Raw genomic sequence first — 24,278 nt, forward strand, 5'->3', positions numbered from 1 at the left:
TCTTGTGCTTCATTGTTATTGACACAGATTATTATTACTAATATGTCTATTATGACTTTTATTAATATTATTGTTTGTATTACTATTGTATAATAATAATAATGGCCGACGCTTCCTATATGACCGCCTGGAGCTTCGTGTTCTATAGATCGATACGTCACCACCTGACTGTGACGCACCTCTGCAGCAGTCGGTAAATCACGTGACCGCTGACAGCCACGCCCACCAAATTCGTTGTCAGCTGTGTGCGTGGTTGTCCTGGTTCCTACAGAAACTGCTGCTAAACTTGAACCAGAACCCGCAGCTTCTGCAGACACTCCACGGGGACCAGGTAAGGGAATCGGGGGACCTGTTCGCAGAACTCCGCCCAGAAATCACCACATTTAAAGCGCCTTTACTCTCCGGAACGGATTCCCGTCGACGGAACAAACTTTAAGATGTTTTCTGGATGTTTCGAAAAACGAACTTTAAATCGGCGCGCGACCGACACACCCTGCACTGCTTTATTTCCCAGAATCCCAACTTTGGGTTCTGGTTGTCTTCCGGGTTCCAGCAGCATGACGTACATCGGACAGCGCCGTGGAGCCAAGTTCAGATTAGATTTCAAACTGAATCTGAAACGCGTTCGTGTTTGTTCGAGGAGACGATCTCAGCGCAGCTTCCTCCTCGATCCCAAAACGTCTTCATCGCTGTTCTACGTGACGTCACCGCCACCGCACGAGGAAGTTCACGTTAAATATGTCGGGTTTTTAATGGGAGTCGGAGTGGGGGGGGGGGGGGGGGGGCGTGTTGATGTCTGCATGTAAATGATCTGCCGCCCCCTGTTTCCATTGTGGCTCAAGTTTTTGTCACGTGACACCCCCCCCCCCCCCCCACACGCACACACGCGCACAATACCAGTTTAACAAGAATCCTGGTGTGTGAATCTCAGCTGGTCCAAGTGATGTTTCCTAATTAATAAGTAATTATTATAATAACAAATCGCTTTATAAGCAATATTATAATAATTGTTATTACTATGGTTGTTTGTCATTGCTACTACTGTGTTTATATGATTATTGTTGTTATTGTAATTCTGGTTATTATTGTTGATATTCTGGTTATTATTTTTAACTAATAGAATATAAAGTGATGGTTTAATCGTGTGTGTGTGTGTGTGTGTGTGTGTGTGTGTGTGTGTGTGTGTGTGTGTGTGTGTTCTTTTGTTCGCCGTGTTCAAACTTTGAACTGCAGATAAAGAGCGAGGTGTGGTACAAGTACACAAGTACTCCACATAGTACACTCTTAAAGCAGGCCTAACCAGGTCTGTGCCGGTCCTCGTGACACACTAATAATACTAATACTGGTCTCTGGTCTCTGCAGGATCTAGTCTCATCATGTCCAACAAGGGAGGACACGGGGGTCCGATGGAGGCCTCCATCATCCGCATCCCCCCGCACCACTACATCCACGTGTTGGACCAGAATACCAACATCGCCCGCGTGGAGATCGGACCGCGGACCTACATCCGCCAGGACAACGAGAGGTCTGGACCCGGGGACTCTGGTCCTCTCACTCAGCTCACATCTCTGACTCGTGTTAGTTCTAGTCTCTCTGATTAAATCCGAGTGTTTAGCGATCACACAAACTGCTGACATCAAAGTAAACGGACCATGTGACTGAGTATTGATCTCATCATTGAATCCTGATTGATTGATTTTCTCTCTGTGACTTTTAAATGCATCACAATGTTAAACAGTTGGATCTGTCAGTAATCGGAGTATTGATCCTGCAGGGTCCTGTTCCCACCGGTCCGGATGATCATGGTGCCGCCGCGTCACTACTGCATGGTCATCAACCCGGTTGCCCGCGACGATGACAAGCAGGTCCTCTTCGACCAATCGGGTCAGGCCAAACTTCGCCATGCCGACCTGGAGATCCGTCTGACCCAGGATCCGTTCCCCCTGTACCCCGGGGAGGAGGTCCAGCAGGTCTGACAGAAACCACTTCAGACCTCACATCGATGTCTGAAGTACAAATATACATTTGAGCATGAATACACACATATTGTGTGTGTGTGTGTGTGTGTGTGTATATAGAGAGATATATAGTGACTATATAATTGATTTTATCGTAACAGGATGTGACGCCGCTGCAGATCGTGTTTCCCGACACAGCGCTTCGTCTTCAGGCGCTGCTGGACTTCCAGGAGGACGGAGGGGACAAGCGGGTCGCCGGGGACGAGTGGCTGTTCGAAGGACCAGGTGGGTCTTCCTGTCTTCCTGTCTCATGGCCTGTCTTCCCGTCTCATGGCCTGTCTTCCCGTCTTATGGCCTGTCTTCCTGTCTCATGGCCTGTCTTCCCGTCTCATGGCGTGTCTTCCTGTCTCATGGCCTGTCTTCCTGTCTCATGGCCTGTCTTCCCATCTCATGGCCTGTCTTCCCGTCTCATGGCCTGTCTTCCCGTCTCATGGCGTGTCTTCCCGTCTCATGGCGTGTCTTCCCGTCTCATGGCGTGTCTTCCTCTCTCAGGGACCTACATCCCCAGGAAGGAGGTGGCCATGTTGGAGGTCATCAAGGCCACGGTGATCAGTGAGAACCAGGCCATCAGACTGAGAGCTCGCAAGGAAGGCGTGGACCGAGGGGGGGTCCGCAGGGTCACAGGTAAACCACATCATCCAGCATCCAGCAGGGTTCACCTGGACAGGAAGAAGACTTCTGAAGACCCAGATGTAAACCCAGATGTTGTTGTGTTGCAGGGGAGGAGTGGCTGGTCAGTAAGGTGGGAGCGTATCTACCAGGAGCCCACGAAGAAGTCCTCGACATCGTCAACGCCTTCATCTTGACGGACAAGGTGAGTCAAAGTCAGGTCTGTCTGCAAGACCACAAGATGACTACTTTTAAAACGCTGGTTTTCTGAATGGAGTCTGGTTGATGGGTGCTAGGCTAAGCTAACATTGTAGCTGCTCCATCAACACTCCATATAAGGTCATCGAGACATAAATACGGCAGAGACCTTGTTGTTTGGACAATAGACTCTGGTCTCTGGTCCTCTACATGATCTGGTCTGTTCTCTGGACTCATGTGAGCTACTATCGTAGACCTCTGGGGGACCACTGATAGTCTCTGGTTTCTCCACATAGTCTGGTCTGGTCTCCGGACTCATGTGAGCTACTATCGTAGACCTCTGGGGGACCACAGACAGTCTCTGGTCCTCTACATGATCTGGTCTGGGCTCTGGACTCATGTGAGCTACTATCGTAGACCTCTGGGGGACCACAGACGGCCTCTGGTTTCTCCAAATAGTCTGGTCTGGTCTCTGGACTGAGCTACGGTTTTGTCTCCCCAGAAAGCGCTTCATGTCCGCGCCCTGCGGCCCTTCAAAGACGCCGCCGGGCGGGACCGGCGTACAGGGGAGGAGTGGCTGGTCACCATGGCAGACCGGGAGGCCCACATCCCGTCTGTGGCGGAGGAGGTAGTGGGGGTGGTGGACGTGACCACGCTGAACAGCAGGCAGTACTGCGTGATCCTGGACCCGGTGGGAGCCAACGGGAAACCTCAGCTGGGCCAGAAAAGGGTGGTGAAGGTGACAACCTTTTTTCTTCCTTCAACTCGCAGAATATTTAGTTCCTGTATTATTATAAAACATGAACCCACTAAGATCTTTCCTTTGGTTCTGCAGTAATATTTGAGTACCTTTTCATTCCGTCAGGGCGAGCGCTCGTTTTTCCTGCAGCCGGGCGAGCGCCTTGAACTGGGCATCCAGGATGTGTACGTGCTGTCTGAGGAGGAGGGTCTGGTGCTGAGAGCCGTGGAGGCGTTCAATGACACTGAGGAGGTGAGGACGCCATTCAACAGAATATGAACATGAGCAGAGAATGAGTCTCCTTCGTCGGCTGTTCACACGTCTAATATTGACTTAGTTGGTGGAGGAATGGAGGGAGGAGGAATGGAGGGTGGAGCTGGCAGGGTGCAGCTGGTTTGACTTGTGTAACCATACAATAAGGAAAACAAACTTGTACCACTGATGAAAGATCAGCCAGACATGTCTTTTATGACTTGTTCCAAAGGTGCGGTCCGCTGCAAGAGCTATACCGCAGGTATTTATGAGGGAAGAGGCTGGTTGTGTGAAGGATTAACTAGCTCACGAGATACGCAGATACCGAGATGATGATGATGAGGATTCTTCTTCTTCTCCAGTGCGAGGAGGAGGAGGACGAGGGGGAGGACGAGGAGCCGATGCAGGAGCGGGCGAAGCGCTCGCGGAGGAGCGGCGTCCTCCGTCGCCCCGGAGACCGCTGGATGCTTCGGGGTCCCGTCGAGTACGTCCCCCCCGCAGCCGTGGAGGTGACGCTGAGACGGCAGGCCATCCCTTTGGACGAGAACGAGGGCATCTACGTCCGAGACATCAAGACGGGAAAGGTACGTAGAGACGTTGTTCTTCTTGTGTGTTTTTGTGTGTGAGCCTCGTTGACATCATCATCAAACTCAGTTACTCACTTTAAAGAAGTTAATTCACTTTTATTACTCACTATATTCACCCCTGCCGCTCTTGAAGAGCCGAGCTAACTAGATCCCAAGCTAACTAGATCCCAAGCTAACTGGATCCCAAGCTAACTAGATCCCGGGCTAACAAGATCCTGGCGTCCAGCTCACCCTCTGCGTGTCTTGGCGTCCCTCAGGTGCGCGCCGTGATCGGTCAAACCTACATGCTGACTCACGATGAGGAGCTGTGGCAGAAGGTGCTTCCTCCCAACGTGGAGGCCCTGCTGGCTTCCCCTCTGGACCCGCTGGCCGACCGCTCAGACCGATCCAGAACCGGACCCGACCAGCCTAGGGACAAGACCAGGGTGGTGTGTTACAGGGTCCCCCACAACGCTGCCGTCCAGGTCTACGACTACAGAGAGAAGAAGGCCAGGTGAGACCAGATCTCCTGTTCTTGTGGTGAGATCCAGGGATGTGGGGGGGGTGTAACATGAGGAGCTGACATGGTGTTGTGGTCTCTGGTCTACAGGGTGGTGTTCGGACCAGAGATGGTGATGTTGGGACCTGACGAGCAGTTCACTGTGCTGTCGCTGTCCGGAGATAAACCGAAGAGGGCCAACGTCATCAAGGCCATCTGCCTCCTGCTGGGGCCGGACTTCTTCACTGACATCATCACCATCGAGACGGCGGACCACGCCCGCCTGCAGCTGCAGCTCTCCTACAACTGGTAGTCCAGACCCATATTAATAATAATAGATCGGTGAGGGTGGAGTGGTGTCCGTCTTGGTGGGGATGTAGAGCTGAGTGTCGTCAGCGTAGCAGCGGTGACGGATGTTGGCGGAGGGTTTGACTGAATGGGATCTCTCTTCCTCTCCTGTTCATTTCCCATCAGGCACTTTGACGTCAAGTCTCCGGGGGACGCCGCTGATGCAGCAGCCTTGTTCTCAGTTCCTGACTTCGTCGGCGACTCCTGCAAGGCCGTCGCCTCCCGAGTCAGAGGAGCCGTCGCCTCCGTGCAGTTCGACGATTTCCACAAGGTTTGTATTTCCCCGTCCTCGGTTTGAATGGGTGATGGAGGAAGTATTCAGACCGTTTACTCAAGTAAAAGTACCACACACTGTAAAAAGTACCTTGTAATATACTACAAGTAAAAGTGCCTATTATTTCAATAAAAACAGAAGATGTTTCGTGTTCATAGAACTCGAACCGGATCATCTGCTCTGCCGTGTTTGGGTTCGATGACAAGCTGGCGGTCCGTCCCAGCCTTCGCTTCAACCAGAACAACCTGATGATCAGCAGCGTGGACATCCAGTCTGTGGAGCCGGTCGACCAGAGGACCCGGGACGCCCTGCAGAAGAGCGTCCAGCTGGCCATCGAGATCACCACCAACTCCCAGGAGGCGGCGGCTCGGTCCGAACACACCCACCCACGCACCATAACCGTTCACCTTTTTAACGTTTGGAGGCAGCTGGAACATTAGAACAGAACTCAAACATCAATATGGAAACAGAAAGGAGCAATTTCTGCTTCTTCTTTAGGACTCCCAGGTCCTTTTTTGCTACAGGCCTCCTGGTTTAACAGAGCCAGAAGCTAACTGTAACCTCAGGGGAGCCAGGAGCTAACTGTAACCTCAGGGGAGCCAGGAGCTAACTCTAACCTCAGGGGAGCTAGGAGCTAACTGTAACCTCAGGGGAGCCAGGAGCTAACTCTAACCTCAGGGGAGCCACAAGCAAACTCTAACCTCAGGGGAGCTAGGAGCTAACTGTAACCTCAGGGGAGCTAGGAGCTAACTGTAACCTCAGGGGAGCTAGGAGCTAACTCTAACCTCAGGGGAGCTAGGAGCTAACTCTAACCTCAGGGGAGCCACAAGCAAACTCTAACCTCAGGGGAGCTAGAAGCTTACTGTAACCTCAGGGGAGCCAGAAGCTAACTATAACCTCAGAAGAGCTAGGAGCTAACTCTAAACCAGAGCCAGTTCGGAAGCATCTTTTCTCAAAATGACTCCTTTTAAGCTGAAGGGGGTAACTGAGTGAAACCATGAAAACTGCGTTGGTTGGTCACCGCAAACAGGAAATGACATCACTGTTGTCCGTTTGTTCAGGCACGAGGCAGAGCGTCTCGAGCAGGAGGCCCGGGGAAAGCTAGAGAGGCAGAGGATCACCGACCAGGCACAGGCGGAGCGGGCCAGGAAGGAGCTGCTGGAGCTGGAGGCCCTCAGGTAACCGGACTGGGTCCACTTGGGGTCCACTGGGTCCGACTTCCATCGTTCTCTTACTTCATACGAACCCTGTGCTCTGTGATCCAGTGCTGCCGTGGAGAGTACAGGAGCCGCCAAGGCTGAGGCCCAGTCTCGGGCGGAGGCAGCCCGCATTCAGGGGGAGGCGGCGGTCAACGAGGCCAAACTGAAGGCTGAGGCTCAGAGGATTGAGGCGGTGCGTCCCATTTCCTGTTTTACCTTTCAGCGCTTGGAAGTAGTACTTAGAGAGAGTGTGTGTGTGTGTTTGTAGGAGGCGGAGCTCCAGCGGCTGGCGAAGGCCCGTGAGCAGGAGCTGAGCTACAGGAAGCAGATGGACGGTCTGGAGGTGGAGAAGCAGAAGAACCTGGCCCAGATCGAGAGTCAGCGCTTCAGTCAGCTGGTAGAGAGTCTGGGCAGCGAGACACTGAAGGAGATCGCCAGGGCTGGGCCGGAGCTGCAGGTAGTACTCCTAGTAGTAGTAGTAGTAGTAGTAGTAGTAGTAGTAGTACTAGTACTACAACTCCAGTATTTGTACCTCCTCCTCACCCTCCTGAGCTGCTCCTCTGACCTGTCTGTCTGATGTCTCTGTCGTCCTCCAGGTGAAGATGCTGCAGGCTCTGGGACTGAAGTCCACCCTCATCACAGACGGCTCCTCCCCCATCAACCTCTTCACCACCGCCAACGGCCTGCTGGGGGCGCTGGCGGGGCCGGGACAGGGACAGGGACAGTGAGACAAGGAAGGAGACTGTGTCCAAAAGTAACGCTCAGCAGATTCTCATCTTTCTGACTCTCTGGCACTGAAGTGTTTCTTATATTCTCATCTGATATTCATGTGTGTATTTGGGGCGTCACTATCTGGTTGTCACTAGAGAAAACGCCTTCTGGTAGCCCCGCCCCCTAAAGCATCCCCTGCTTTCTGGTCTGGTGGACTCTAAATGGACCATAATGTACTAAATGAACATCATGCTGGATTGAAGAAGACTTGAAACTAGAGATTGAGACCATAAACTCATGTTTACAATGTTTACTGAGATAATACATCAAGAGAGAAGTAGGACCATTTTCTCATAGACTTCTATACAACCAGAGAGGAGACGCCCCCTGGTGGCCAGCAGAAACAATGAAGATTTAAGGGCCTTCAGTTCCTCCTCAGGGAAACACTGTTAGCTCTGTTAGCACCAATAGCATCTACCCACCATGTGGAGGCAGTAATCTGCTCAGATTATTGAATGGAGAACTTTTAAAGCAACTCTCTGGTTTAGTTAAATCTCCTCTCAGATCTCTGTTGTTGTGTTGCCGACTCTGTATCTGACATTCATCACTTCACCGTCCTCCTCTGCCTCGTTCAGGAGGAAATGAGAATCTTGAGTTTTTACTTTTGGACAGACGACCGGCGTGAAGACGCATTAAATAAAACTGAAGAAACGTGCCTACAGACAACTCTGCGGTTTGTTGAGTCGTATATAAACTGACAGCCAAAGATTCCTACTCCTGCTTTGCACTATGTCCTCTAGAAGTAGAAGTAAGCGGTCAACGCTGATGTTTACATTGTCCGTATGTTGAACTTCCTGTGCAGCGGTGATGCAATAAAATGTGTTTCTCTGCCTTACAAAGTGTTGTTTCTACACAAATAACTGTGTGTATGTGTGAAGCCATTAAAATGCTGCTGCTGCCCACAGCTTCTTCTTTTTTGTCTTTGTCTCTGTTCATCAACATCAAACTGGGAACATGTACTTAAAGTTATACAATGATGTATTTCATATGCAGGTGAATACATCAAAGGTGAAAAATTAATGACCTCTCGTGGCTTTAATGTAGCAGAAAAAAATACGTTTTTTTATTTTTTAAAAAAGGGAAAAAAAAGTGATATATACCTACATACATACACATACAGAAAGAAAAAGTACAATTTGATTTAATAGATATTTTACAAAATATTTCAAATAAGTGCTAACAAATTATACTGCATTTTCTCAGGGTAACTAATTTGTTCGGAAAGATATGTTATTATTATGATTCGTTTTTTTTAATGTATTTATTTATGAATTAATATAAGATTATTTGATTCACATTCCATACCAGTTGGTGGCGTTAATGCACCAAAACAATGTTTGCCAACTGCCAAAAAACTAGAAAGAAGAAGAAAAACTCGCCTACCCACAATCCAATCGCGTCATTTCCGGTTCCCAACCATTCGAGACCTAAGATGGCGGACCGGCGGCGAAGGAGGAGGCGCGCGTCCCAGGACAGCGAGGACGACGACGAGTCCGGCTCGGGTTCGGACAGCGGCAAGTCGGGATCCTCGACGACCAAGAGCCGCGTGAAGGATCCCGAACCGCCCGAGGTCCCGGCGACCCGGGCCGAGCCGAAGAAGGACGCGGAGTCCGAGTGTGTGAGTAGCTAACTCGCGGTAGCTCCGGCGGGGCTGACTGCTTCCATCTCCCGGCCGGGAGCTGCGCCGTTAACCGCTCGCAAAACTTTTTCCCCCGGGGCCGAGTGCTGCCTTTAGGCTGTTTATTATATTGTTATCCGCGTGAAAACAAAGACAGGTACCCTGGGTTCGCTCTGGACACACAACGGCTGGACGTCCCTTCAGTAGGCGGCTTGAGCTGGAAGGGAAACCGCACGTTAGCGGTTTGACCGTCGGTTCTTTTTAACCCCGCATAGTTTTAAAGTGTTTAAATAAATATGTATATAAGCTGCTTTAACTACTGTGTTCAATTAGCCGGGTTTAAACTGTCCGGCGTTGTTAACGTCGTTGTCATCTCGTTCCCTCGGTGTTGAAACGGGAGACGAAAAGGCGCCAGTTGGAACGCGTTTACACGGCGACGGAACTCGCCACAACACCGGCTCCGGCTCGCGCTCCTTCCCTCCGCTTCCCGCTCCTTCCCTCCGCCTCTGTAACCGAACACAAGAAGGTCCAGTTAGCCTGCTAGCCTAGCTAGCCACACAGACAGTGTTGCTGCGGCCCGGAGGATGTTTGTAGTTCGCTCCTAGCTAGGCCCGTGCTAATGCTAACCGCTGCCTGCCACGTCCAGCAGCAACATCAACTTAGTATTATGAGCAACGGAAGTATTTAGAGCCGTTACTGATACTTGTACTACACCGTTACAAGTACCGCGTTGACACTGTAACTCAACTGGTATGAAGTTATTTGCTAGTGTATTGATGTGAAAGGGTATTTAACTAATCATATCACTCAATGTGATTGTTAACTCCATTAAATGATTGTTTTATCGGCAAATTAGTAAGTGAAAATGCGTCACAATGACCCCAAAGTGTCACATTCACATCATTATGAATACAAACAATGTAGTTAACTTGTGATGAAGTAAAGCTGTGAGCTGCATGTAGGGCAGTTAAAAACGTACCTCCTGAGATGAAGCAGAGTACAAGTACCTCAGATTTGTACTTTGGTTAATGTACTTGTACATACCAATACATGACCGGTGGCGCTTCCTCTGTTTGTTTGTTTGGTTTACAGGTTTACACTTCCTCTGATGCCGGTGTACCTTGCATGCAAATGTTAAATAAACAGGACTCCATGTCATATTTAGGGTTGGTACGGGTGCTGTGTTTTCAAGGTTTGAAAAGTACTTGGATTTAGAATACAGTGCTTGAAATGTGTGTTGTATGTGATGACATATATGATAGAAAACAGAGAAAAGAAGATCTCCATATTTGAGGGACTGAAAACAGCATTTTCTGACATTTCTGCATGAAAAATGCCTTTTGATGATGAACAGATGATGAAAATAGTTGGTGATTATATTTCTGTGGATCTGTTAGTGGAATTAGTTTTCCTTTCATTTGTGGTCCTTCTGTAAAAAGCTGTCTCCAAACATCATGTTGGTTGTTTAGAGGACAATAACATCTCATTTAATGTGATGAACAAGTGCCTGTAAGAACACAGTTCATCTGAACGTAGTCGGCCAGTTTAAATGCTGCGTTCTCAGTACTTTTCTCTTTCTCGTTTCTTTTATTCTATCACTCGATATCTTCAGTTGTTTTTGGGTGTTCAGGTGATCTGAACCCTGAAGTTACAGACAGCCTTGTTGTTTAGGGTAGAGAGGGGAGGAGAGCTACTGTACTTCACTGGCCCCTTAGGGAAACTGTGGGGAGCCGTTGGCATGGCACCACAAAAACAGAATAAACACAAAACACCGTACACATGTTACAGTTTGTAAATGACAAGAATCCCATCACAGTAACTTAACGTCAGTCACCGGTATCGCACTCTACAATAAGATGTATTTCTGATTTAACGCATAACGACGTCGCCGTTCAGAGATGCAGGAAGAAAAGGAGACCTAAAGGTTCCCATGCAGGCGTTTATTTAAAGATGTAATCATTTGTTTTCCCTGGATGGAAGCTTCTGCATCACAACCCTGTGATGGATGACCATCATGACAAAGTAATAATAATTAATTGGACTCGTAAAGCACTTTTTTTGGATACTCAGACACTTTACATTAGATGCTGGACAAACACTCAGAACTACAAACCCAACATTTCAGGGTTTGTAGTTCAGGTGTGGAGAGGCAGCGGGAGTTGGGATGTTTGGAGGGTTAGATTACTATCGTCTGGAACGGAGGATTAAAAGAAAGGAGGTGTTATAAACTAGGGATGCAACAATACAGTTAGCCCACGGTTCAATACGTACCATGGTTCTTCGGTTTAGGTTCTGTTTTGGTACACATTTTGTACGCAAGGATAAAAAAAAATTGCTATTCATATATACAAAAAATATTTATTTATTTTGCTTTTAAGCTAAAACATTTTTTTTTTTTGCATTCAGACACATTCGAGTGTAACACTTTCAAATGCAAAAGTGCAGGAGGAAACGTGGTCAGCAGCTCCCCGTGTGACTGCATCTCTGTTGTTGTTGTTGTTGTGTGAGCTCGTCGTGCTTCGTGTCAGTGCTGATTCTTTTTTCTGTGTCTGTCGTTGCAGGAGAGTGAAGATGGCGTGGGAGACGGTAAGACATTGATTAGTTCACATCAACGCAGAGACGTAACAAGCAACAGCACACACGTGTTTATGATGGATAAATCATATTGTTTTATATAAACTCAGCAGGGCTGGTATCAGCTAGTAAACACGTTTCTGATTATTTGCTGACTCAGTGAAATCTGTGAAGTGATGCGTGTTTCTGTGTATTCGGTGCAGCCGTCCTCTCCGACTACGACAGCGCAGACCCAGAGGAGAACGGCTCCCATTCAGAGGTAAGACCCACCGCCGGATGGAACTGGTTCCATTCGTGCCCAGCAGGGCCTCCAGTAAGATGTGTAGCAGGGAAACAGGAAACGTGATATCATTATTGATATCTTTGTATCGGACTGTTTGATATTTCAATGCAAACGGCTTAAAGCAGAATTAAAGAGAGACCCCATAAGACCACATCACTGTTAACCCACATGCTCCCCCAGGGAGCGGAGGAGGAAGAAGAGCCGGAGCAGTACAGCGATGAAGAGGCTCCAGCTGCAGCCAGCGAGCCCAAACCTCTTGCAGCTGACAGCCCCCCCACAAAGGTAGAGGAGGAGGAGGAGGTGGTGGTGGTGGGGGAGGAGGCGGCGGCGGAGGAGGAGGAGGAAAGGGTGGCGGAGGAGGAGGAAAGGGTGGTGGAGGAGGAGGAGGAAGAAGAAGTGGAGGTGGTGGAGGAGGAGAAGGAGGCAGAGGAGGAGGGAGGAGGAGGACGCAGTAAAGAGGAGAGCAAGGCTGAGGAGAAAGAAGACCTGGCTGGAGAGAGACAGAGTGGCGACGGGCAGGTGAGACCTCATACTTAATATATGAAACACTACAATCGTTTACAAAGGTCTGTAGTAACTGACACTCTCCCACCCAGGAGTCTACAGACGACCCAGAGACGAAGGTCGGAGGGAAACCTGGTCAAAAGCTGGACGACGATGAAGACCGGAAGAACCCGGCTTACATCCCCAGGAAGGGTCTGTTCTTTGAGCACGATGTCAGAGGCCACACCCAGGAGGAGGAGAGGTCTGAATACTACTACTATATTATTATTATTTAATGAGGCCACGCCCAGGAGTAGGAGAGGTCTGATGAAGACATTTTTTGGTGCATAACAATAAATACATGAAGTCATTGTCTTAATAATTAGTCGTGTGATAATAGTCTCAGGCTGAGCAGCAGTCTTCTCAGGGACGACCTCACAGAAAAAAACACGTGAAAATATCACCAATCTCTTTCTCTCTTCGACCCCTCAGACCTAAAGGTCGAAACAGGAAGTTGTGGAAGGACGAAGGTCGCTGGGAGCACGACAAATTCAGAGAGGAGGAGCAGGCGCCGAAGAGCCGCGAGGAGCTCATTGCCATCTACGGCTATGACATCAGAAATGGCGGCGGCTCCGGGAACCGACCGTACCGGCAGCAGCGCAGGCCGAGGTGAGATCTCCATCTTATCACTAATCTCATAGAACTGGATCAGCTGATCCAGGATAGAACCACTATCAGATCTGGTAGCATTCACCTGATATTTTCCACCATTTAACCCAGAGGAGGTAAAAGTTTTGTCTCCTTGAAGCCACGTTGATTTGATGTGAATGTCTGTGTCCCTGCAGACAGAGTCTGTCTCCCAGCAGAGACAAACGGTGGCGAGACGGGGAGAGACCGGTCCGGTCATGGCAGAATAGTGGAGGAGGTGGAGGTCTGCACCGAGGAGGCGCTCCAACACCATCCAGCCACCCCTCCTCTACACCCCCCTCCTCCGGCCCTCTGTCCTCGGCTCAGCGTGGCAGCAACCCCTCCAGACCACCGCCCCCCCGCAGCAGACCAGCCCACATGCACTTCCCCCCCCAGTCCCAGTACAGGAATAACGAATCCAACGCATCCCAGATCCACCCCAGAGACCGACAGGGCCCCAAAGTCCAGTCCGACCCCTCAGGGGACCGGGGTGTCAGTAGGGGGGGGCGTGGTGGGGGGCGGGGGCCCTCGGTGGTCATCGAGGACATTGCAGTCAGCCACGGAGGCGTCAGGGACCAGGACCATAGTGCTGTAACGACGGCAGCGGTGCCACAACCCGCTGTGTACCATTCTGCATCACCGAGGCAGCAGGAACAGCGAGGCGGCGCCGACAGATCTGCATCGGGATTAACTGCCTCCACCTCTGACTCCTCCCTACAGTCGTCGGCCGCTGCGACCATTCGGGAAGCCTCTCCTCCCACAGAGCGGCCGGTGGAACGTAAATCGTACTCTCTGGCTCGCAGGACTCGCTCTCGGCCCGCGGACCTCGGCAGTAAACAGCCGTCCGTGGAGGAGTCCGCCGCCGCAGGCTCTGCCCCCTCCCCTGCCACAGGCTCCGCCTCCTCCCCCAGCACTGTGGGGGGGAAGAGCTGGGCGGAGCAAGTTGACGGGCCGAGTCAGGGAGGAGGAGGAGGGCTGGCGGAGCTGGACCAGGACGTGGCCCGACTCAGTCTGGCAGGACAGAACTGGAGCCCGAGTCCCACATCCTTCTTCCGGTCTGAGATTAGAGGTGAGTCACTCTAATGATCGTCACCCGATCAATACATCACCAACACGATCCCGATCAATACACCGCCCTGAGAGTCTTCTTTAAACACAACTGACACCACACAGTACAAATACTGCTGGTCAGGGTTGGTAAATCCTTGAAACCCCTTGAATTTTAGTGTGGTGTTTTCAAGGTTTGAAAAGGTCTTGAAATGTGTGTTGTATGTGATGACATCTATGATAGAACAGAGAAACAGCATTTTCTGACATTTCTTTATGAAACATGACTTTTGATGATGAACAGATGATGAAAATAGTTGGTGATTATATTTCTGTGGATCTGTTAGTGGAATTAGTTTTCCTTTCATTTGTGGTCCTGGAAATGCTTGAAAAGTGCTTGAATTTGACTTTGAAGAAGGTGTAGGAACCCTGTGCTGGTACTTCACTGGAAACATAGTACAAATACTGCTGGTCCTGTAACTGGTCCCGTCTGGTCCACAGGCCACCCCAGCACCATGCACCTCCCCAGCAGCCCGCCTCAGTTCTCCAACATGGAGGAGATGGGCGTCGCCTCCAATCGAGCCAAGCGCTACTCGTCCCAGCGGCAGAGGGCCGTACCAGAGCCAGCGCCGCCGATGCACATGGGGGTGATGGAGGGACACTTCTACGAGCCCAGTAAGACCATGACAGAGACCACGGTGCACCCCAGGGTCCTACATAGTCTCACTTTGAAAACTAGCCCCTTTTAGACAGACAGTTCCGCCGCAATGGCGGGATGGCGAGTCAAAATATGCTGCAACCTGTTATGTATAGATAGATCTTTGTTTGCGCCGTAACGCTCCGCCCCTCCCCCCAGGTTAAGTACTTCATGTAGCAGTAGTCTGATAATATGAGGTAATTTAATACATCAACAGTCGAACAATCTGGTCCTGAAAATAAAGTTCCCCGTTTTAGAAAAGCATCAAAGTCACTCTACAGTCGCTGTCGTACTTCATCCTCCTCACCAGCAGGGGGCCGTAGAGCTCAAGATCATTATTTATTATGAGAGACTCCAATTTTCTTGCAAACTGTGGATTTATTCGGGATTAAGGTATTAATCTGATTTCAAACATTTACGGAAGAATTAAACAAATCATCTAACTGTAGTAATATTATTATTATATAATATATATATATATATATAATAATATTATATAATATATATTGAGAGGAAAACAAGAAAAAGTTAATTATTTTCCTCTGAATGTTCGTGAACTTAAGCTTCCTCTGTCTCTCAGTGCCGTACCAGGGACCAATCTATGCCCACGGCGATGGCCCCGCCCCCATCCCGCCGCAAGGCATGCTGGTCCAGCCCGAGATGCACATGCCTCACCCCGGTCAGTTGTCTCTCTCTCTCTCCCTCTCTCTCTCTCTCTCTCTCCCTCTCTCTCTCCCCCTCCCTCTCCCTCTCTCGTTTCTCGGGGTGAAGTTGTGGATTCTTATCTTTTCTCTCGTCTCCTCCTCAGGTCTCCATCCCCACCAATCAGGTGGCCCGATCGCTAACCCCACCCTCTACGGAGGCCCACCTGTTTCTCTGTCACCGGGGCAACCACAGCAGCTGCTGCCACCTCCTTTCTACCCTCCGCCGGGGGTCATGACCTTCCCTTACCCCGCCATGTACCCGACTCCCCAGGTAGACGCGCTTTGTTAACACTTAATTGTTTGATCCCCACGCAGGTCCTGATCCTCACGGCAGTCCTGATCCCCACGGGAGTCCTGATCCCCACGGGAGTCCTGATCCCCACGGAGGTCCCGTTTCTGACTTGTGTGTCTGTGTTTCAGGGTCAGGCCCAGGTGACCTACGGAGGCGTGACCTACTACGACACCATGCAGCAGCAGGCGCAGCCCAAGCCCTCGCCGCCACGCCGCACCTCCCAGCCCGTCACCGTCAAGCCCCCCCCTCCAGAGCTGCACTTCGCCTCAGAGTGACCACGCCCACCCTCGCCCCTCCCCCGCCACCCAGTCTCAGCCTCACTGTGATCCCAGAACTACAGGTGAGCACTGACCGGGGTCTGGTCTGGTCTGGTCCAGTCCGGTCCGGTCCCCTTCCTGTCAGCTGAAATAAACTAAAGCTGAAACATGAACCAGGGTTGGTACAGGTGCTGGAATGGTCATGTGATGACATCTATGATAGAACAGAGAAAAGAAGATCTCCATATTTGAGGGACTGAAAACAGCATTTTCTGACATTTCTTTATGAAAAATGACTTTTGATGATGAACAGATGATGAAAATAGTTGGTGATTATATTTCTGTGGATCTGTTAGTGGAATTAGTTTTCCTTTCATTTGTGGTCCTTCTGTAAAAAGCTGTCTCCAAACATCATGTTGGTTGTTTAGAGGACAATAACATCTCATTTAATGTGATGAACAAGTGACATAATAAGTAGACTGAATACTGACCATTGGATTGATACAAAGATGGAGTTTACCACAGCTGGAAGGTGCTGGAAAAGCATTAAAATGCACCTGGAAATGCTTGGAAAGTGCTTGAATGTGAACCCTGTGTCTGTCGTGTTCTTTCTGCTTCTATAGATGAATGTTTGTTTGTGTTTGTAGGAGTGGGACGGGGGGGTCAGTGATCACAACCACCCACGTTGTCCAGGGAGGGATGACAGACAGGTGGACAGACAGGTGCCCGGCAGCATCACTGGTGAAAAAGGACTTCTTCCCCCCAAACCCCCCTTTTTTTGTTTGTTTTGTTGTGTTTTCTGCGTCGTAGCAGCGACGCGTCAGTCGGACTGTTCACAGGTTCGATGCCACCAACGTGTCTTTGAGCAACAACAGAGCTGCACCTGGGAACATTGAACACAAACACACCTGTCGGACTGGTGAGTTCAAACCCTTGAGGAGCATTTACACGTCTCGGAGTCGGACTCTTGGACGTGCCGACGGTGTTTTCACCGCCAACAAACGGTTTCTGTAGTTTTGAGTTCACTTCGTTGTCGTAGGAAACCCGTTGATTTGTGTTCACGATGAAACAAGAAGCCGACTGACTGAAACAGTGGAGAGAATGACGTGTAAATAGTTTGAATGCGGCCCTCGTCATGGCGCGGCGGCTGACCCGGTGCTTCCTGTAAACCTCCAAATGTCGCCGTCACATCTGGATGAGCCGGTTGGTTCTCGGTGTGTGTTCTCGGTGTGTGTTCTCGGTGTGTGTTCATGCTGCGACGTCTGCGTTTGTTACTGTAACGACTAAACGTCACGACAGTGAAAAGGTTCACGTCGACCTCCACTGAGAGGACCTTCCTTTATTTTATGTGATCATGTTTTTATTCACATTGGCGAAAATCTGCCTCTGTAGTAATTTGCACAGAATTCAGGTTGATTGTCGCCCCCAGCTGGGGAGACTGCGTTGCCATGGTTACCGGTGTTACCACGTAACCAGTAGTTACGACACAACAGTCGTGGCAGCCGCGGCTTATAAATTGGGCTTACGTGTGAAATCGGTGTCGTTACGGAAGCCTGGAGGTGTCTGAAGTGTTACCAACGTTTGTTGTTGTAGTTCTCACATCGGCCACAAGAGGCTGAAGAGAACCACAACCCAATCTTTAAATAGGACTAAAGGCCTTCTCGTAACGGTTAGCGCTGGTTAAAGTACACCAGACTTCAGTAATGTTACATTTAGAAAAGTAGACTTTTAGTTCTTCTAAAGGTCTCTGACAGATTATCCTGCAAAGCTTTGTCAACACGGGGGGGGGGGGGGGAGTTTGATCGCAAATGGAAAGAGCCCCCCCCCTCTCTCTATCTATCTCTATCTCTCTCTATGTCTCTCTCTCTTCCCCTCGGTTCGTCAGCTCGTCTGGACGTTTATTGAGCAGGAAGTGAAAGGACAGTTGCACAGACGTCTGAGCGGTTTGTTGTAAATAGAAATGAAATGTGTATAAAGCAGCTGGAGAGATAAAGTAGAGCCGTAGACGTATTCTAGTGCCGGAGGATTCAACGGCGCATCGGCAGGGACCTCGAACGTTAGCGGTGGATTTAATTTAGAGACGACGCTGTGTGGCTTCAGTTTTCTTCTGGTCTCATTTTCCTGTTTCATTGTCATTCTGTTTTTTTATTGTTAGTAAACGCAGCGGTGAAACAACCACTTCCTGCCTGGACAGTTATTTGTTTCCACTTCATAAAACTAATAACAGAAACATGTTTTCAGATGGAAGTCAACGGAAAGAATGCTCATTAAAAACTGAACTCTTCACCGTTTCCAGCCGTTTGTGGTTCAAAGTTTATAGTTCTGATTGAACAAAGTCACCCAGTGAGTTATGATGAACGTCGACGGGGAAATACGGAAGCTATTTCTGCCAGAAAAATGTAAAAAAAACAACAACAAAAAACGTATTGATCATCTGTTGGACTGTTTGGTCATTAGAGATGCAACTAATTATTTTTCATTGTTGTTAATCTGCTGGTTATTGGTTTTCAGTCATTTGTCTTGTTTTTGCAGTTTCAACGACTGCAAACTTCTTAAAATGACTTGTTTTGGTCGTTTAGTGAAAATATTTAATTGAACTGACTTGTTCCGTTAACGACTCGATTGATCGTTGCTGCTGTTTTACATTGATTGATCAGAGCGCCAGCACAAGTCCTGTTTTAACAACCGGACCACGTTTTTTTCTGGCAGAAACATGAAGAAAGTGTCTGAACTTCAACGTTGACGGACTTCCCTGTGGAGCTCCAGCTCCATTAGGAAAAATAAAATACCTTTTTTAATACATAATTTACCACCGGTTTTCTGCTTCCAAGCAGGCGCTTTGATTTTAAAATGTGGTTTAATTTACGGAGCCGTGAGATCACCAACGTTCTGGGGAATTTAAGATTCAATATTCTGTAAGATTATAAATCTGTTGTGATGAGGTCGTCAATCTCACACAATTTAGAATTTTATCATCTCTGAATATTCTATCAAGTATAAGAGATTTTCTTTCTTGTAATTTTAGGACAAAATCACTGAATACAATTTCTTTTGAATTGACAGATTTCTGTTTTTGTTAAATGTTGTTTTATTATTTTTTTGTGACATGAACGAGTTAAAGCGTGTAAATTGAGTCTTTTCTCAGATGGTGACCTCCGTCCTTCGGCTCCGTACATTTAAATGGTTTTCCGACTCGCCGTCGGCTTTTGTTCCAGAGCTTTTTGTATTCCACAAATGTTTCTTTTATTATAATTTCTTGAGAGCGTGGCGGCGGCGACCATCCAAACGGATCCATCCAGACGCCTCTTTAACGGGGAAAGTGTCGGCGGCGGCGGCTTCGTCTCACTTCCAACGCCACCGAAACGTTTGAGAGAGAACTTTCTTCTTCTTCACTGAATTGTCGCCGCAGGAAGTGACGTCGCCGCTGCTGACTGCTTGACCTGAGATGACCAGCCCTGTGTTGTCTCGGCGTTACCATGGTGACGGCTTGTTTGTTTGTAAGTGGAGAGCATCTACAGAGGATCAATAAAGATATGATGATATCAGCGGAGCTCCTCCTGTGTTTCTTCTCCTCTCAACCGTTAAACAGCGTTTCTCTTTGAATCTTTTTTTTCTTCTTTTAATCCTGTTTATTCTCAGACACCTGCTCCGACCGTTAACATGAATATTCATAACGGGGGTTATGTAAACTGTGACTGACGCGCTGTGACAGCCAATGGGAGAGCAGAGGGCCTCATGAATATTCAGCAGCAGCTGCTAAACACAGAGGCTCAGCTGTTAAAGGGTTTAACCCTTCGAGGGTCTGAATCCTCAGTCAGACTCGTTCAAACACACAAAACTTTATTTGTTTACTGTCTTGGACAATAGCGGGTCAGAGGGCTCCTGCTGATTGGCTGCGTGCCCTGCCGTAACCATGGCGATGAGCTCACGATGAGGCCTTTTGACAGCCGAGCGTAGACGATGATGTAACTTGGTTTGAAATGGAGCGTCCTGCCTTCTTATTGGCCTGTTGTCGATGATGTAACAGCTGCTCCACCACTCCTACGTCAGCGTTCCAGTTCTCCACGTCTTCTGTCTGTCTTCATGTCTTAACGTCTTCCGTCTCTCTTCATGTTTCTGTCTTCTGTCTGTCTTCATGTGTCCATGTCTTCTGTCTGTCTCCACATCTTCTGTCTGTCTTCATGTCTTAACGTCTTCCGTCTCTCTTCATGTTTCTGTCTTCTGTCTGTCTCCACGTCTTCTGTCTCTTCATGTCTTGTCTGTCTTCTGTCTGTCTTCACGTCTCCATGTCTTCTGTCTGTCTTCACGTCTCCATGTCTTCTGTCCGTCTTCACGTCTTCTGTCCGTCTTCACGTCTCCATGTCTTCTGTCTGTCTTCATGTCTCCACGTCTTCTGCCTGTCTTCATGTCTCCACGTCTTCTGTCTGTCTTCATCTCTCCACGTCTTCTGCCTGTCTTCATCTCTCCACGTCTTCTGTCTGTCCTCATCTCTCCACGTCTTCTGTCTGTCTTCATGTCTCCACGTCTTCTGCCTGTCTTCATGTCTCCACGTCTTCTGTCTGTCTTCATCTCTCCACGTCTTCTGCCTGTCTTCATCTCTCCACGTCTTCTGTCTGTCCTCATCTCTCCACGTCTTCTGCCTGTCTTCATGTCTCCACGTCTTCTGTCTGTCTTCATCTCTCCACGTCTTCTGTCTGTCTTCATCTCTCCACGTCTTCTGCCTGTCTTCATCTCTCCACGTCTTCTGTCTGTCTTCATCTCTCCACGTCTTCTGTCTGTCTTCACGTCTTCCGCCTGTCTTCACGTCTCTATGTCTCTCTGTCTTCATGTCTGTCTGATTGGAACATGGAATACAGGAACCTATAAAAATTATAACAAAATCTATATAAATATGTAAATAAGAAATAATTTAGCTTGTAAAAAAAGTTTAAAGGTTAAACTTTACAGTCAATAATGAGACATAAAAAAGAAACATAAAAATAAAATACAATAAAACAGTTTTATTCTCGTCGTCTCCATTGAACTCTCGTAAAGAAACTAACAACCACAAAACGAAATACACGGCAACGTAGTAAAGATTTCCGACCTAAACAAACTACGGAGCTAGCTGTGTGTCAGTTTACTGTAACAGTACCCCTCTGGGGGGTCAGGGGGTCGGAGTCTCCAGTTCCAGTCTGTGGTCATGAAGCTGTGACCAGAAACGATGAGATTACATCGTCCACAGATCAATGAAGGATCATGTGACTGTTTGGGATCAACTGTCAGATGATTACATGTTGATGTTACCTGATCCCTAACCGAGACCCGGGCCTGACAGGAACCCTCAACCTGGTCTTGAACCCTCAATTGAAGACGTCTCCTCTATTGGTGTGAATCCTGATCCCTCAGGACCATGTAGACCCTCAGGACCCTGTGGACCCTTCAGGACCACGTAGACCCTCAGGACCCTGTAGACCCTCAGGACCTTGTATTTTGGGTCCGTGAGCTGTTATTACGTTATTATTGTGATGAGGTTATGGTTATTATAATTACTATTATCTGAGTAGTTTTAATAAACATATAATCCATATATATTACATAATATTTATATAAATGTTGTGCAAGAGATCATTTTGTACATCATTTTTTAGTTTTACTCTGATACTTGTGTACTTTTACCGAAGTAGTGCAGTATTTGTACTCCGTGTATTTGAACATGTTTATTAATGTACCTGAATCCGCTTTTTAAAATCAATACCAATAAACATATCCGTCATGGTATAAAGCAGATCATCCTTCGTCCTGGTGGATCGATATGTTGTCTGATCGATCGTTTCTGATCGGGCTGCTTCATGTTTCGCTTCTTGTCGTCGCGGATTTTTCCCATCTCCATCAACGTTACAGCGCTGGATGTAAACGTGCATGCGCGCGGCCGAGCTGTCGGTGTGGTGTCGGGAGCGCGCGCAACTGCAGCAGATCAGGAGGGGGAGGGGGGAGGGGGTGTGAATGTTACGAGTCACTTCTCATTCCACTAATTTAGCAGCGAGGAGGAGAGAGAGGGCGGGAGAGAGAGGCTGGACCAGAAGGGGGGCCGTGAGGCGGACTGACGGAGCCTCTGCAGTAAAAGCACACCGGCCGCTGCTAAGAAAACCCACAGCCTCGAACGCACCAGGACCGGGCGGGTTCACGTCCAGGTGTGTGTGAGGAGCAGCAGAGACTGAGATCCGGATCCGTCGACCGTCCAGCCGGAGAAACGCACACGGTGTCCGCGGAGAGACCACCGGAGGGCTGCAGCGGGACTCAGGCGGACCGGACCGGAGCGGCTCGGATCGGGATTGAGATTCTGGGTTGTTGTTATTTTTTTTTGTTTTTTTCTTCCGCCCACGGTCGCGCGCTCGGTCCCGGTGCTCGGAGCTCACGCGGCGGCTGTAGAGCGCGAGGAGAGGCGGGAGGAGGAGCGGCTTAGTCCGGAGCAGCTCTCTGGGACTGAAGGGGATCGGGATCTCGTGACGGACTACAACCCCCCCTCATGGGTTAAAGGGGGCTCGGTTCTGCAGAGGGTCCGGTCACACCTGCTCACACCTGCCCGCCAGAAGACCAGCTGGGCTGGATGATGTAGCCCCGCCCCTGACCCCGCGTCTCTGCATCACCTTCCTGTAGACCCGAACCCACCTGCCCCCCCCCCCCCCCCCCCCCCCCAGAGTCCCACCATGCCGGCGGGGATGAAGCCGCTGGAGAAGTTCTTGAAGAAGCAGACCACGGCTCTGACCCGGGCCGGGGGCTTTGTTGGCGGGGTCGCGGACAAGGCCAGCGGGGGGACGGGGGCGTCCCGCCGCAGGGCCAGCCTGTCACGGGTCGTCCCCTTCTTCAGGGAGACGTCACCAGAGAGCGGCCAGACCCGGGAGGTGTTCAGGTGAGACTGGAATGTAGGGCCGGATTAACCTGCTCAGGGGCCTCAGGGCCACGATGAGCGCCATGGGCCCCAAATGGCCCCCTGATAGTTATCTAGAGTTAAAAGTGCAGGAAGATTTAGCCGACTCCGGGTCCTGGTCTGGAGACTTTAAATCTTATTTACTTGTTTACTAGTCACCAGAAAATAGATGCAGAGATATCACATTAATAAAACCTGAAGATGCAGATCGAGAGCTGTAGACCAGGAGGCGGGGCTTCCCTCCACGTAGACCCCAACCAGGTCTCCTCCATCACGGCTGAAACCACCACATCATCCAGAGGTGCTCGTTGGATTTCACCAAGCTGGATTCACTGGATCTAGCAAGACCAACGTGGGCTGGTTCACCACAGCTGGAGGAACCAGAATAAAGTATTGATCTGTGATTTAATATCAATAACCAGATGAAAAGGATGCTGAAATAACTCCATCATGATGGGGATCAGTAAAAAGTGCTGAGTCATGCTTTGTTAGGTCTGTCAGCAAGACCACAAGATAACTACTGTTAAAACGCTGGTTTTCTGAATGGAGTCTGGTTGATGGTGCTAGGCTACGCTAACGTTGTAGCTGCTCCATCAACACTCCAAATAAGGTCATCTAGACATAAATATGGCAGAGACCTTGTTGTTTGGACCACAGACAGTCTCTGGTTCCTCCACAGTCTGGTCTGGTCTCTGGACTAATGTGAGCTACTATCATAGACCTGTGGGCCGAGTCTAACCTGTGACCTTTGATCCCTCCTCAGCCCCGACAGCGAGGACCCCCCGTCCTGGCCCTCAGCCACGGGGCCCAGTCTGGTCTCGGTGCCCAGCAGCGCCAACGGCTCCAGTTCCGGGTCTGGTTCCGGGTCTGGCTCCGGGGGAGGAGGAGGAGGAGACGTTCGTAGTCCGTCTCTGTCCAGCGACGAGCAGAGCTCCGAGGCCAGTCTGGTCACAGAGGGAGGGGGGACGCCGCTGCCCCCCGACACACCTGACAACCTGACCCTCGCCCTGCTGGACGGTGCCCGCGGGACGACGCTCCGGACTCTGCACAGGTGAGATGATGTCATGAGGAGGAGGAGGAGTCAGCTGATCTGCTGTCTGTGTGAGCGTTGATGATGTCAGAGGAAGGACGCCGCTGGTTTGGCTGATCATCGTTCGTGTTTGTCGCCACGACGACGCGATCATAAATTGTGAAGCAGGAATGTGTTGACGTTTAGTGAAGAGTGAAAAACGATAAAAAACGTGTCGGTGCAG

General features: G+C 49.5%; 3 protein-coding genes across 3 annotated transcripts in view; all 3 read left to right on the forward strand.

Moving 5' to 3' along the window:
- The first annotated feature begins 206 nt into the window (after positions 1–206).
- Positions 207–8,377, forward strand: mvp (major vault protein). The gene is made up of 17 exons (XM_084037567.1): positions 207–331; positions 1,363–1,525; positions 1,775–1,970; positions 2,120–2,243; positions 2,511–2,642; positions 2,738–2,832; positions 3,328–3,564; positions 3,691–3,816; positions 4,179–4,400; positions 4,661–4,896; positions 4,993–5,190; positions 5,356–5,500; positions 5,662–5,873; positions 6,565–6,681; positions 6,769–6,895; positions 6,971–7,159; positions 7,299–8,377. The coding sequence occupies exons 2-17, from the start codon at positions 1,377–1,379 to the stop codon at positions 7,428–7,430; spliced, it is 2,637 nt and encodes an 878-aa protein (XP_083893693.1). The 5' UTR covers positions 207–331; positions 1,363–1,376; the 3' UTR covers positions 7,431–8,377.
- A 521-nt stretch (positions 8,378–8,898) lies between these two features.
- casc3 (casc3 exon junction complex subunit) lies at positions 8,899–19,665 on the forward strand. The gene is made up of 12 exons (XM_084037823.1): positions 8,899–9,091; positions 11,653–11,677; positions 11,869–11,924; positions 12,129–12,467; positions 12,545–12,693; positions 12,924–13,100; positions 13,277–14,187; positions 14,667–14,840; positions 15,443–15,541; positions 15,671–15,837; positions 15,987–16,198; positions 16,763–19,665. The coding sequence occupies exons 1-11, from the start codon at positions 8,906–8,908 to the stop codon at positions 16,131–16,133; spliced, it is 2,430 nt and encodes an 809-aa protein (XP_083893949.1). The 5' UTR covers positions 8,899–8,905; the 3' UTR covers positions 16,134–16,198; positions 16,763–19,665.
- A 2,513-nt stretch (positions 19,666–22,178) lies between these two features.
- Positions 22,179–24,278, forward strand: part of rapgefl1 (Rap guanine nucleotide exchange factor (GEF)-like 1) — a 16,579-nt gene continuing 14,479 nt past the window's right edge. Inside the window, 3 exon segments of the mRNA XM_084037875.1 lie at positions 22,179–23,007; positions 23,789–24,047; positions 24,049–24,076. Coding sequence (XP_083894001.1) covers positions 22,805–23,007; positions 23,789–24,047; positions 24,049–24,076 — 490 coding nt within the window. The 5' untranslated portion in view covers positions 22,179–22,804.

Source organism: Eutrigla gurnardus (assembly GCF_963514095.1).
Source record: "Eutrigla gurnardus genome assembly, chromosome: 20".
Taxonomy (NCBI): domain Eukaryota; kingdom Metazoa; phylum Chordata; class Actinopteri; order Perciformes; family Triglidae; genus Eutrigla; species Eutrigla gurnardus.